Source organism: Salmo trutta, chromosome 32 (genome assembly GCF_901001165.1).
Source record: "Salmo trutta chromosome 32, fSalTru1.1, whole genome shotgun sequence".
In the NCBI taxonomy this organism is placed as follows: domain Eukaryota; kingdom Metazoa; phylum Chordata; class Actinopteri; order Salmoniformes; family Salmonidae; genus Salmo; species Salmo trutta.
In genome coordinates, this window is record NC_042988.1 from 35,762,048 (window position 1) to 35,777,709 (window position 15,662).

The 15,662-nt window shown below is 44.8% G+C and overlaps 1 protein-coding gene across 2 annotated transcripts in view; it reads left to right on the plus strand.

The window, feature by feature from the left end:
* The window catches only part of LOC115171799 (ubiquitin carboxyl-terminal hydrolase 22), a 73,883-nt gene that overhangs the window by 37,349 nt on the left and 20,872 nt on the right, over positions 1-15,662 (plus strand). For both annotated transcript variants that reach the window (XM_029728946.1, XM_029728945.1), the window contains 5 exons: positions 3,639-3,771; positions 6,813-6,926; positions 10,109-10,210; positions 12,094-12,260; positions 14,939-15,098. In XM_029728946.1, the coding sequence (XP_029584806.1) occupies positions 3,639-3,771; positions 6,813-6,926; positions 10,109-10,210; positions 12,094-12,260; positions 14,939-15,098 (676 nt within the window). The remainder of the gene's footprint in view (positions 1-3,638; positions 3,772-6,812; positions 6,927-10,108; positions 10,211-12,093; positions 12,261-14,938; positions 15,099-15,662) is intronic.

A 15,662-nucleotide genomic window follows, 5' to 3' on the forward strand; every position in this document is an offset into this window, starting at 1 on the left:
TCTCTCTCTCTCCCCGTCTCTCTCTCTCCCGTCTCTCTCTCTCTCCCCGTCTCTCTCTCTCCACGTCTCTTTCTCTCTCTCTCTCTCTCTTTATCTCTCTGTGTTGCTTGCTGGCTTGCTCTCTCTCTCTCTCCCTCTCTCTCTCTCACACACACACACACACACACACACACACACACACACACACACACCACACACACACACACACACACACACACACACACACACATAAACACACAGACACACACACACACAACCCCCCCTCACTTCACCATGTCCTCCTCTCCCTGTGGCCTCAGGCCCTGCAGAGCTCAGTGTTGCAGGTCCTCTAAAGACAAGGCATTCTAATGGTTCTATAAATCCCTCGGTCGTCTCTGAGGCTCTGCGTCACACTCACACACTCCAGCTGCTGTCAGTGTGTCAAAGATGCTTTCTTCCACCATGCATGAATCCAATCAGGAGCATGGTGTGCTGTGTGGAAAAGCAGAATGTCTGCTTTTATATATTGGACCACATGGGGTTTCTCAAAGGGGCCCAACCATCACTACTCTGTCTGCCTTCATCTTAGGGCTGTTACGGTGACTGTATTACCGTCATACCGGCGGTCACGAGCCATGACCGCAGTCAAATTACACATAAACGTTTAGTCATGGTAACTAGGCTTCTCCCAGCTCTGATGCTGCTGATGGTCATCAGTAGTCTACCAAACTTGCTAACTGCCAGTCGCTAGGGGCCTGGTACTCAGCATTCTGTTGTCCCTCTAATCACTCTGACATAAATGCAATCCAAAATCAAATCAAACACATCATGAGCTCATGTTGCACAACATTTCTATAGGCTAGGCCTACTTTTATTTCTCAACATTCCTAATATTAAGCACAGTGCTTCCTTTACAACAGGAGTAGCCTACCTGGCTGGCGTGAAAATGAATCGCGGGAAAAGCGTCCTCCATTCACTATTTAAGTGCGTACGTATTTTCCCCCCTAGCTCCAGTTGTGACAGGTACATAATGGTCCATTCTAAATCACAACTCATTTCACACACAGGCCTATATTATGTAGCATATGTAAAGATGAGATTTGCTTGAGAATAGTCTGATGGGTGACAATAGTATCACTTGAGAATAATTTATTGTCATCATGAATGATGCCCAGCGTGTGCAATCAAAGGCATGAAACACAGCATGACTTTCTTTTTTCAGACCTTTTCAAATCATTGTAGCACACATCCTGTAGCCTAGCCCATAAGCCTATATGTTTTGTTAAGGTTTGTATCACAACTGAAGTTGGTAAAAAACCCGTATGCCCAGGAGCCCTGGAACCCGGTTGGAGAGCAGATAGCCTACAGAGCCTAGTGAAACGTCTTATAAGCTCAGTCATTTGGTGTGAAAACAGAGTTTTTACTGGTCGCTATTTAGAAGAGGATCCCAGCTTTCTCATGCTGCTGTACTGCTATACTGATGTACTGCTGTACTGATGTACTGCTGTACTGATGTACTGCTAGACTGATGTACTGCTATACTGCTATACTGATGTACTGATGTACTGATGTACTGATGTACTGATGTACTGCTGTACTGCTGTACTGATGTACTGCTATACTGATGTACTGCTATACTGATGTACTGCTATACTGATGTACTGATGTACTGCTGTACTGCTGTACTGATGTACTGCTGTACTGATGTACTGCTAGACTGATGTACTGCTAGACTGATGTACTGCTAGACTGATGTACTGCTAGACTGATGTACTGCTAGACTGATGTACTGCTATACTGATGTACTGATTTACTGATGTACTGCTATACTGATGTACTGATGTACTGCTGTACTGATGTACTGCTATACTGATGTACTGATTTACTGATGTACTGCTATACTGATGTACTGCTATACTGATGTACTGCTATACTGATGTACTGCTATACTGATGTACTGCTGTACTGCTGTACTGCTGTACTGCTGTACTGCTGTACTGATGTACTGCTGTACTGATGTACTGATGTACTGATGTACTGCTGTACTGCTGTACTGATGTACTGCTGTACTGCTGTACTGATGTACTGCTGTACTGATGTACTGCTGTACTGATGTACTGCTGTACTGATGTACTGCTAGACTGACGTACTGCTATACTGACGTACTGCTATACTGACGTACTGCTATACTGATGTACTGCTATACTGACGTACTGCTATACTGACGTACTGATTTACTGATGTACTGCTATACTGATGTACTGCTATACTGATGTACTGCTATACTGATGTACTGCTATACTGATGTACTGCTGTACTGCTATACTGATGTACTGATGTACTGATGTACTGATGTACTGCTATACTGATGTACTGCTGTACTGATGTACTGCTGTACTGCTAGACTGACGTACTGCTATACTGACGTACTGCTATACTGACGTACTGCTGTACTGATGTACTGCTATACTGATGTACTGATGTACTGCTAGACTGATGTACTGCTAGACTGATGTACTGCTAGACTGACGTACTGCTATACTGACGTACTGCTATACTGACGTACTGCTATACTGACGTACTGCTATACTGATGTACTGCTAGACTGACGTACTGCTATACTTATTGCTAAAATGAAGCACATTAATCCACTTTACAACTGGTGTAGCCTACCAGGCATACATCGGCACCGCGCGAGTTTCACGTTTGGGGAAGCTAATTTTCACCATAATGCTCCCTTATAATAAAGCATTCCATGCATCATCACATTTGTAAACGTATGTACGATAACCTACTATTGGTAATGTGATGAGTAGATTGGATAGTAATTTAAGCGAATAAAATAACTAAACCGTTGTATGCAGAGTGTTCAGTGCATGGCTGTATAGGGTAGAGTAGACCTAGGCTGTATCAGATACACTTCTTCATTCTTTACATGAGAAAAATGTGGCCTTTTCATAAACACATTTCATTCATTTCTACTACACTTTATATGACTGGAGACGTTAGCAGAATCTTTTTTAGTATGTCAAATGACAAGGTAGCCTACTCTGCTGACAGACACAGATCACTAAAACCAACGTTGTCCATGTAATAGGTCTTCCAGAAGGAGAGACACAAATACAATATGACGAGGAAATTGTCCAAAAACAAACTTTTAAGTAACACTGAACCCCCCCCTAATGACAATGAAAATATATGAGTCTTTTCATTGTCTTCTCTCTACAGCATTAACCATTTGCTTTCCAAACTATGTTTTCCTGTGATTGTATTTTGAAATATTACAATATGCCTGGCTTGGCCTTTTCACAGACAGTCGCAACCAAACAATAATCTGCCCAAATTGCGCCTGCTGCCTTTCTTTCCGATTGTAGGCAATATATTTAAAATATATATATTTTTAAATAACGCCGCCTATGCTTGAATATTAGAAACCTACCGCACATAACATCCATTTTCTATTTGAGTGCAGGCTACGATGACATCTTTTTTTTTCAATGTTCAGAAGATGTCAATGTATATTCCTTTTTTATTCTGACACTCTCTCTCTCTCTCTCTCTCCACCCCTTCTCTCTCCATCCCCTCCCTTTCCTCCCCTCTCTCGTCACCTTCCCTTCCATCCTTCTCTCTCCCCTCTTTGTCTCTCTCGCCCCCTGCAGGCCAAGTCATGTATCTGTCACATGTGCGGCGCCCACCTGAACCGGCTCCACTCCTGTCTCTCCTGCGTCTTCTTCGGCTGCTTCACCAAGAAACACATCCACGAGCACGCCAAAAACAAACGCCACAACCTAGGTAAAATGTGCACTTGCTAGCTTATGTTGTCATGTCTATTATCTCTCACACACACACACACACACACACACAGGCAGATTCAGGCCTCTCTCTGCCTGAGAAAACTGTCCTTTTCAGAGACATTGAGCAGAGCCCGTCCTTCTCCGTAGCATTAACGTTCTACTGGGAGCCAGTACTTAGTCTCAGGCAGACAAATGTCCTTCTCTAAGCCTGTCTGTTCCCCAGTCAGCTCTGTGGGAGGGCTAGACATGTTTAATCCTCAACCACATAGACTATGAATGACCCTGTGATTCTTACATGGTAATTATCAAAGTCTCAGTCTCTGTTTTCTATTTAGTGCACTACATTTGACCGGGGTCCACAGAAGTAGTGCACTATGAAGGGAATGGGGTGCCGTTTGGGACGCTGGCGTAGAAATACCACCCATCACAGATCCATTGGAATTTCCATTTTATTATATTTCTATGGTAATTATGGGTCTATATACAGTACTAATAAGTAAAAGGAGGTAATTGCTGTGGTTGTGATATGGTCTGAGGAGAATGGTGACAGATGAATGAGAGGGTGGTAATGCTAGGGTAATCTGTTAGGGTGTGATGGAGGTTAGAAGGTCCTTCTGGGGGGAGCGGTGTCACAGTAAGGTTTGATGTATATACACACACACACACACACTCTGACACAAACACACACTGAGCCGTGTCGGTCGTTCAGGGGGGTGTCACAGTAAGGTTTTGATCTAGACACACACTCTGACACACACACACACACACACACACACACACTGAGCTGTCTGTTGTTCAGTGGGGTGTCACAGTAAGGTTTTGATCTAGACACCCACACACACACACAAATACACTGAGTCGTGTGGGTCGCTCCTGTCATCACGCCCCACCCCAGCCCCCCAGACTACCACCACAGTGTTAATTAGGTCAGGGCTTTCCACAGTAGCACACTCTCACTCACTGTGCCATTGTGCCGTTCATCAAATGAACCCCTGACTCCCAGCTGTTCCTCTGGATTCCTTCACTTCCTTCATCATCCTCCTCCGTCTGTCTGCCAGATTTATTTTTAACTTCCTCTGTGGTGTTGTTCACAGAACTCTCTCCTTTTCTCTGGTTCTGTGGTTACCACATCAGTCAAGGCCTTTCTCAGTGCATGCCTGTTGCCATTGGACACAGAGATGATGAGCTTCTTCTAGCTAGCTCCTCTCTCATCTTATGGACACACACACACACATAACGCCCCATTTACATTTTCTATATAAATGTTTAGGCCTATCCATCAATTGTCCCTTTTCACTCTCCTGGATCCTCCTAGTTATGAGACAAACCTTTTAGTATCCAAATGCGCAATATATTTGGCTGTCCCTGAGTTGCATGTTTCGTCACAATATTGTTTTGAACGTTTGTTTTGGACTGATGCCCGGCTGAGCATTCTTCTCAATGCTCTGATAACTATTACAGTGGCTTGGAAATACTATGACATTCAATAGGAGGCAAGTAATTAGTAAAATAACCTTTTTGTCATCATTTTGATGTTGCCAGATTGATTTTAGATGCAGTATAACTAGCTAAGATTGAGGGGAGGCCACCGGATTTTAGCTAGCTAATGTTATCATTGCTAGTTATTTTTGACACACTTTTCTAGCTTATTTGATTTATTTTTATTCAACCTTTATTTAACTAGGCAAGTCAGTTAAGAATATATTCTTATTTAAATGACGGACTACCGGCGAACAGTGGGTTAACTGCCTTGTTCATGGGCAGAACGACAGATTTTTACCTTGTCGGCTCGGTGATTTGATCCAGCAATCCAGTTACTGGCCCAACGCTCTAACCACTAGGCTACCTGTCTCTAACCACTAGGCTACCTGTCTCTAACCACTAGGCTACCTGTCTCTAACCACTAGGCTACCTGCCTCTAACCACTAGGCTACCTGCCTCTAACCACTAGGCTTCCTGTCTCTAACCACAAGGCTACCTGTCTCTAACCACTAGGCTTCCTGTCTCTAACCACTAGGCTTCCTGTCTCTAACCACTAGGCTACCTGTCTCTAACCACTAGGCTACCTGTCTCTAACCACTAGGCTACCTGTCTCTAACCACTAGGCTACCTGTCTCTAACCACTAGGCTACCTGTCTCTAACCACTAGGCTACCTGTCTCTAACCACTAGGCTACCTGTCTCTAACCACTAGGCTACCTGCCTCTAACCACTAGGCTACCTGTCTCTAACCACTAGGCTACCTGTCTCTAACCACTAGGCTACCTGTCTCTAACCACTAGGCTACCTGCCTCTAACCACTAGGCTACCTGCCTCTAACCACTAGGCTACCTGCCTCTAACCACTAGGCTACCTGCCTCTAACCACTAGGCTACCTGCCGCCCCTAATGACAACGTTGCCATCTGGCTAAAGTCAATTCAACGACATGATAATGCTGGCAAAGTAGTTTCCTACTAAATATTTGACTACTTTAGCAATGTCATCGTATTTCCAGGCACTATAGTGTAATTTAGATGAAATGGTAGTTAACCCCAGTCTTTCTGAACGGACGCTACCACCACTTTATGGTACCACTATGGCGCCCGCCGGCAGAGGGCGGCTTGAGAACGTTCATAACATTAGCATGACGTGACGGAGTGACGGAGGTGCAACCGATGAATAAATAGGTTGTCACGGCAACAGAAGAACCCAGGTATTGTTACCATGGTGTTGGAGAACATAGGCTTGTGGAAAGAGCAGGGGAGGTAGATGTGATGGACATGCACGCACACACAGTCCCACAACAAAAACTCTGTGACACACACACACACACCTTCCCTACGTGATAGTTCTCTAATTCTCCAATGCAAGCAGCAATGACATGGAACGACACAAGGCTCAAATCAATAGAGGAGTGGAACACACAAAGTGCTTGTCTTCACGCTGGCCACATCAATGACGAGGTTCGACGTGCAATAAACACAAGCTGTTGTTCTGTAGGAAATATCTATTCCTAATGGTTGTATATTCCTTCTTTCTCTCTCACTCTCTCCCTTCCAGCAATAGACTTATTATATGGTGGAATATATTGTTTTGTGTGTCAAGACTACATATACGACAAAGAGATGGAACAGATTGCCAAAGAAGAACAGAGGAAAGCCTGGAAATTGCAAGGTACAGTGTTGCTGGTCTCCAGCAGCTCAGGAAACGCTACTTTTCTGTGTCTGTTTTATCTCTGCCCCCCCCCCCCCCCCAAGTCAATAATTGATTTATTCCTTCATGTATTTTAACCTTTATTTATTTAACCACTTTCTGATACAGATCACAATGTGTGGAGCTATGATAAACTGCATCCAGTGATTTTAAAGTAGTGGCAGCTTCATTCACATATACTATATATACAAAAGTATGTGGACACTCCTTCAAACTAGTGGATTCAGCTATTTCAGCCACACCCCTTGCCGACAGGTGTATAAAATCGAGCACACAGCCATGCGATCTCCATAGACAAACATTGGCAGTAGAAGGGCCTTACTCAAGCGCTCAGTGACTTTCACCATAATAGGATGCCACCTTTCCTATAAGTAGTTTGTCACATTTCTGCCCAGCTAGAGCTGCCCTGGTCAACTGTAAGTGATGTTATTGTGAAGTGGAAACAACTAGGAGCAACAACGGCTTAGCCGCGAAGTGGTAGGCCACACAAGCTCACAGAACAGGACCGCTGAGTGCAAATGCGTCTAGCGTGTAAATATCAGCTGTGGTTGCAACACTCACTACCGAGTTCCAAACTGCCTCTGGAAGCAACGTCAGGACAACTGTTCACCGGGACTTTCATGAAATGGGTTTCCATGGCCGAGCAGCCGCACACAAGCCTAAGATCACCTTACGCAATGCCAAGCATTGCTTCACCATCTGGAAGTCTGGACGAATCTGGGTCTGGTGGATGCCAGGAGAATGCTACCTACCCGAATGCGTAGTGCCAACTGTAAAGTTTGGTGGAGGAGGATTGATGGTCTGGGGCTGTTTTTTTATGGTTCGGGCTAGGCCCCTTAGTTCCAGTGAAGGGAAATCTTAACACTATGGTATACAATTACATTCTTGACAATTCTGTGCTTCCAACTTTGTGTCAACAGTTTGGGGAAGGCCTTTTCCTGATTCAGCATGACAGTGCCCCCGTGCACAAAGCAAAGTCCATACAGAAATGGTTTGTTGAGATCGGTGTGGAAGAACTTGACTGGCCTGCACAGAGCCCTGACCTCAACCCCATCGAACACCTTTGGGATAAATTGAAACGGCGACTGCGAGCCAGGTCTAATCGCCAAACATCAGTGCCCGACCTCACTAATGCTCTTGTGGCTGAATGGAAGCAAGTCCCAGCAGAAAGCCTTCCCAGAAGAGTGGAGGCTGTTATAGCAGCAAAGGGGTGACCAACTCTATATTAATGCTCATGATTTTGGAATGAGATGTTCAACGAGCAGGTGTCCGTATACTTTTGGTCATGTATTGGTACAATCATTTGTTTAAATGATTTTAACATATTGGACCATGGCAGGCATATAGCCTATACATGGTCCATATTAACAGGTATGCTATTAGCAATCAGCATTATCACCTGTAGCCCAACTGATGCAGCATAGTGGCTATAAATACATAGGCTGAAGCATTGGTTGGCGATCTGCGTTTACCCTATTGAGCTAATCGTTAGCTAGATCCCAAATGTAATCTTTTATCTAGTTAGGATCCTATTGATGAATTAAAGTGAATATAATGTAGGCCTACCTGTTAGGGTAACTTGGGGTAAACCGCCATCTTGTGTGACACTGTTTGTACCTCTCACAGAAACCACTTCATGTCACCATGAATCTGTCATTTTTGCGCTAGGGTGGTGTTTTACCCCAAGTTAGATGATCCGTGTTACATTGAACTCCACTCTCCTCTGTGCACTCACAGCAAATTGCAAAGCGGTAACATTCTTAATCATGGTATTGCTAAAAACTCTGGGTTTAAAAAGATGCAGTTCGCACATATTTAAGAGTTGAGAAATAAATAAAGTAGGAATGGAAAGCTGGGATCCTCCGGGGCGGCAGGTAGTGGTTAGAGCGTTGGACTAGTTAACCGAAAAGTTGCTGGATCAAATCCCCGAGCTGACAAGGTAAAAATCTGTCGTTCTGCCCCTGAACAAGGCAGTTAACCCACTTTTCCTAGGCCGTCATTGAAAATAAGAATTTGTTCTTAACTGACTTGCCTAGTTAAAAAATAAATAAAATAAAATAAACAAAGCCATCAACACTGCTGTTTTCCCTGCGATTGCAAGACTTGTGCATTGACTGCTTGTCAGACGGCATGTTTCCTTCTCAATGACACTCAACTTGAATGTGCCTCGAGAGTAATATTTCTCTGGCATAGAACATGCAACAACAAGCCGACTAGGTAACTAGATAAATCTGACTATCCCAGAGTAGAATACGTTTTCTATTCATTTCTAGTTTTTTTTGCAGAGGAAAAGTAAACGTGGATTGTTCTAGCATCTTCAAAGTCGCCCTTAGCAGAAATATATTTTTTTCATGATCCATATTTGTGGGCCGTGGCATCAGTGATTTTGTCGTGGCGCAGCAACCACCTATAAATGACTGCAGTGGAAATACTGGCACAGTGTCATCAGCATAAAAGTGCAGCTTCCAGTTGTTCACTAAGGAATCAATATGGTTAATATACAATGTGAGTAGTACTACTGGCCCTGGAATGAAGCCCTGACGTATAGCTGAGGCGTGCCACTGGACTTTCCTTGGGTTCAGGTTTGGAAAGAAACTCCAGCACACTGGTGATCTACATGCTCCACAGATTTATTGGATCTTTGTACCAATGTTTTGGTCTCAATAGACCATTGTTTCCCCACTGGTGGCCCTTGGGTAGTAAAAACAATTACTGTAAAAACACCAGCAAATCAGCTCCAAGTGATTTTAATTTAGAAAATCTGTTCACAAATATTCCAACTAATAATAGACACATGATCGTTTACAAATGTTCAAGGTTTGAAATGATTGTTTTAGTCAAATATTTTATCTGTTTGGGCTTCTTGCAGTCAGTCTGAAGTCTCCATTATTTTTGTCATTATGTTCTGGCCTCCAACCATTCGCTCAAGAAAACATTCTAGTGAATGATCTCTGCAATAGACCTCCATCATAGCCTGGTCCCAGATCTATTTGCCAACTCTTATGGTCACTGGTGTGACAATTACCATAGGAGTTGGCAGGACTGCACAAACAGATCTGGGACCAGGCTACCTTTATCAAGGATCAGGTTGAAAATATTGATGGTTTCGTCAATGTCTCAACGATGTCTCTGTCTTTGACCAGGTGTAGGGGAGAAATACTCGACGTGGGAGCCTACGAAGCGAGAGCTGGAGTTACTACGGCACAATCCAAAGCGAAGGAAAATCACTACAAACTGCACCATCGGTGAGATATAGGCTGGTCCGCTCTCCGCACATCCTTATGAAGTTCTTGTATGGTAGCAGGGTCGATTTCATCACCCAGACGTGTGTGTATCTGTGTAGTCCAGCTGTCTGTGGTGTAGTCCAGGTGTCTGGTGTTGTCTGTGTAGTCCAGGTGTCTGTGGTGTTGTCTGTGTAGTCCAGGTGTCTGTGGTGTTGTCTGTGTAGTCCAGGTGTCTGTGGTGTTGTCTGTATAGTCCAGGGTTACTTATGTGTTTAAATTGGGTGAACACCACAGGGCAGCAGGCAGAAGCCCAGAGAGGGAGAGAGAGAGAATGTGCTGTTCCTTCTTCAATGACAAGTTCACACAACAAGGATGGTCTCTTCTCTCTCTCTCTCTCTCGGTCGTTCTCTGTTTCTCAAACTCTTTGTAAATTCAAACGTACTTAGGCCTCTGTGTTGTTTCATTCTTCCTCTTCTCTCTCAATCTCTTTTCCTCTCTCTGCAGTTATCTCGCTTGATTTTCTAGAGTTCATTCAGTCTTCCTACTTTGTTTGCTTCCTCCCTGTCGCGGTAATGAAACACTCATAGAGAGGCCTACCAGCTGTCTCGGGGTGTTTGGTGTGTGGAGTGGGTTGAGTCTGGAGAGTTTAATCCCCAGCCGAGAGCTCTAGTTCTGGGCCAAACAGGCTGGACCAGTGCCAGGCTCAGCACTGGGCCTCACCTGATCTGTTCACACAGGCCTTTGTGGTGGACCACAGCTTTTATCTGCACTGGCCAAACCATGGCTAGATTACACTAGCCCAAACCATGGCTGGATTACACTAGCCCAAACCATGGCTTGATTACGCTAGCCCAAACCATGGCTGGATTACGCAAGCCTAAACCATGGCTTGATTACGCTAGCCCAAACCGTGGCTGGATTACGCTAGCCTAAACCGTGGCTGGATTACGCTAGCCTAAACCGTGGCTGGATTACGCTAGCCCAAACCGTGGCTGGATTACGCTAGCCCAAACTGTGGCTGGATTACGCTAGCCCAAACCGTGGCTGGATTACGCTAGCCCAAACCGTGGCTGGATTACGCTAGCCCAAACCGTGGCTGGATTGCGCTAGCCCAAACCGTGGCTGGATTGCGCTAGCCCAAACCGTGGCTGGATTGCGCTAGCCCAAACCGTGGCTGGATTGCGCTAGCCCAAACCGTGGCTGGATTGCGCTAGCCCAAACCGTGGCTGGATTGCGCTAGCCCAAACCGTGGCTGGATTGCGCTAGCCCAAACCGTGGCTGGATTGCGCTAGCCCAAACCATGGCTGGATTACGCTAGCCCAAACCAGGAGATGTGAATGTTAAAGCGTAATGTCCTCCTCTCTGTTACAAGAGATGTGAATGTTAGAGCGTAATGTCCTCCTCTCTGTTACAGGAGATGTGAATGTTAGAGCGTAATGTCCTCCTCTCTGTTACAGGAGATGTGAATGTTAGAGCGTAATGTCCTCCTCTCTGTTACAGGAGATGTGAATGTTAGAGCGTAATGTCCTCCTCTCTGTTACAGGAGATGTGAATGTTAGAGCGTAATGACCTCCTCTCTGTTACAGGAGATGTGAATGTTAGAGCGTAATGTCCTCCTCTCTGTTACAGGAGATGTGAATGTTAGAGCGTAATGTCCTCCTCTCTGTTACAGGAGATGTGAATGTTAGAGCGTAATGTCCTCCTCTCTGTTACAGGAGATGTGAATGTTGGAGCGTAATGGCCTCCTCTCTGTTGCAGGAGATGTGAATGTTAGAGCGTAATGTCCTCCTCTCTGTTACAGGAGATGTGTATGTTAGAGCTGTGCTTCTCTTGATTGTTTGTCCTGAAGATGGGCCTACTTTTTCACATTCCCCCTCTCTCTCTAACCCCCCGTCCCCCATCAGGTTTACGAGGGTTGATCAACCTGGGCAACACGTGCTTCATGAACTGCATCGTCCAGGCCCTCACCCACACCCCCCTGCTGCGCGACTTCTTCCTGTCCGACAGGCACAAGTGTGAGATGCAGTCCAACTCCTGTCTGGTGTGTGAGATGTCCCAGCTCTTTCAGGAGGTAAGGCCGGAGGGGGGGGGGGGGGTAGGGTGGCAATCTGCTCAATTCCGTAAAAAATCCCCAAATTCACCGCTTTTTCAGAAATGTTTGTTGTTGGAGAATCCCAGTTCCCGGAATCAGGAGGGAATAATCAGGGAGGGAGTCCTCCAACTGGGATTTCTGGGAAAGACTGGAATGTTGCAAACCTAGGGCGGTCAAATGCAGTCTTCTAGGGGTTTGGGAGGCCAAAGGAAAACATATGAGAGAGAATTACAGCCAGTCAGACATAGAAATGGAATGACTAACCACATCAAAACAGAATGTTCTCCCAGACTGGCTGCAGAGGGGAGTCACTGACTGGATCACTGCTTTGTGGAGCTGGAGGGAAACAACTCTGTCTGAGAGAAATGAACTGAGTTCAACAAGAATGCCCTGCCATATTATACAGCTACAGTATTTGGCATTTTGTTTAAACTCAACTCGCCAGTCTGTGTGAGGGTGGGGGGGATTGTCTGTCTCCATACTTATTTCTAAATGCTAGGCTCCTTACCTATCATTCACAGTCCTGAATGTGTTGAGTACAGTCAGTTGGTGAGATTACATCTACTAAACTCAATGCTCCCCCCCCGCCCCCCCCACTCTCTGGTGTGTATATACACTGAGTGTACAGAACGTTAGACCTGCTCTTTCCATGACATAGACAAGGCTTCAACATCCTTCTTTACCCTGTCTCCTCCCCTGACGTCAGTAAGGGCTCATCGACTGACCAGGTGAATCCAGGGGTTACCAACTCCAGTCCTCCACTACCCCGACAGCACACACTTTTGTTGTAGCCCCAGACAAACAACACCTGTAGCTCAGTTGGTAGAGCATGGTGTTTGCAACGCATGGTGTTTGCAACGCCAGGGTTGTGGGTTCGATTCCCACGGGGGGCCAGTACGAAAAAAAAAAAAAATGTATGAAATGTAAGTCGCTCTGGATAAGAGCGTCTGCTAAATGACTAAAATGTAAAAATGTAAAATGTAACTCATTGAGAGCCTGATGATGAGTGGACCAGTTGAATCAGCTGTTCAGATGTGACAGTGAAGGGTGAATAAACTGGTGTCTAGAGTACACCCAAGGAGAAAAGTGAAAAGCATACCCTTGGAGAATATTTGTCATGCTACAATGGGAACTAGAATAACATTTTCAGAATAAACTTTGTGTGCTTGCTGAGAACTATTCAGCTAGAGAGCATATCTCTGTTCTTGTCCCTAAGAGCCAGACGCTCGCGCACACTTACTTCACTTCCCTCTCTCCCAATCACGTTGCTCGTTCCTGCTCCACGCGTTCCTCCTTCCCTTTGAACCTGGAGCATGCAGCACCATCATCAGTACCAGGAAAGAGGGGCTGTTCCTCTAACTTTGTACCCACACATAGCTCCTCTCAGCCAGGGAGGAAATGGTCTTTGATCAGCCCCTCCCTGTCTTCCTTTTTATAGACTCTTTGGTTTGTCAGCCTGCTTCAAGCCGCAGCACCAAAGAGGACCAAAGAGCCTGTAAGATACAAGATATAAGCTTGTTTGTGCGTGCGTGTGTTTCCTCAAATCTCAATCAGGCCTCAGAGGGAGAGTCAGGAGATTAAAGGTGTGTGTGTGTGTGTGTGTGTGTGTGTGTGTACCGTAATAGGCTGGGCTTGGTTCTGCATTCAAGCAGAGCACTCCTTTCATTATGGTGTTCTCTCCATCTCACACCCTGACCTAGACTGTCAGTCATCCAATCCCCATAGCAACCTGGAGATTCAGCAGTCTGGTTTCACACACCCTCTCTGGAAGTTCAGTGACTAGCATTCACTAACAAATAATAGCATTTAATGTTCTTTTCTACATAGAAGATCAAAAAAACTATTGCCTGAGGATCTTCTGAACTTCCCAATACCTTTCTGATGCATTTGTCACTTCAAACTATACTTCCTTCAGATTGACAGTATTTCTAAGTACTGTAAACTGATTGGTAATAGACTGTCATAGTACTGTAAACTGATTGGTAATAGACTGTCATAGTACTGTAAACTGATTGGTAATAGACTGTCATAGTACTGTAAACTGATTGGTAATAGACTGTCATAGTACTGTAAACTGATTGGTAATAGACTGTCATAGTACTGTAAACTGATTGGTAATAGACTGTCATAGTACTGTAAACTGATTGGTAATAGACTGTCATAGTACTGTAAACTGATTGGTAATAGACTGTCATAGTACTGTAAACTGATTGGTAATAGACTGTCATAGTACTGTAAACTGATTGGTAATAGACTGTCATAGTACTGTAAACTGATTGGTAATAGACTGTCATAGTACTGTAAACTGATTGGTAATAGACTGTCATAGTACTGTAAACTGATTGGTAATAGACTGTCATAGTACTGTAAACTGATTGGTAATAGACTGTCAAAGCTCCAAATTAAAAAGTAAACATTGGCCATTGACTACAACACTTTTTTTTTTACATGGTGGAGGTCGTGAAATGTTTTGGATATCAAAATGGGGTCGCGGGCACAGAACGGTTTGAACCCCTGTGTTAAGGTCTCAGCTGTATGAAGAAAAACATTCACTTTTCTGTTTCAGTGAAGATGCAAGTTGAGTGTAGGTACATTTAACAACATGGCTGCCAGACATTAAATCTCTGTTCTCCCTATTTCCTACTTTCTCTCCACAGTTCTACTCGGGCCACCGTTGGCCCCACATTCCCTTCCGGCTGCTGCACCTGGTGTGGACTCACGCACGTCACTTAGCGGGCTACGAGCAACAGGATGCCCACGAGTTCCTCATCGCAGCGCTGGACGTGCTGCACCGGCACTGCAAAGGAGACACCACCCGTAAGTATCACTATCCTGACTTATTACTTAAATACTGTTGGAAAGTTTCACTTAACAGCTTACTGATAAATACACTAATGTACTGTATTATTGTTAAAGAGAAGTGACACTGAGGTTGAGCTATATTGTATCTCTTCAGTGTAACTGCACTCGTGCAGTACAGACCGTGTACTGTAACGGAAGAGAGATGTTCTGATTCTTCTTGCGGAATAGAGACCAAAGTGGGTTTCATCAAGACAAATGTATGAGCTCTACACTGTAATTGTTTGGTTAAAAAGGGAATAATCTGTTAGCCTACAGTTGAAATAGGTTATAAGAGACAAGTGATTTGTCACGTCTGTCTGCCTGCATAAATTCTGCATGCGCTGAATCCTCAGTCGTGTCAATTGAAACTCCACTTTAGCCGAGACATGTCTGTGTCAAATCTACCCATAATGCAGTGTGTTGTCCGCACTCAGCACCAATGGAAATGTACTGAAGGGGAAGAGTGATGGGAAAGTGACAGTGCCACGCACTGAAGGGACCGAGAGGATTGTGGGGGGAATGACAATGTGCCCCACTGCA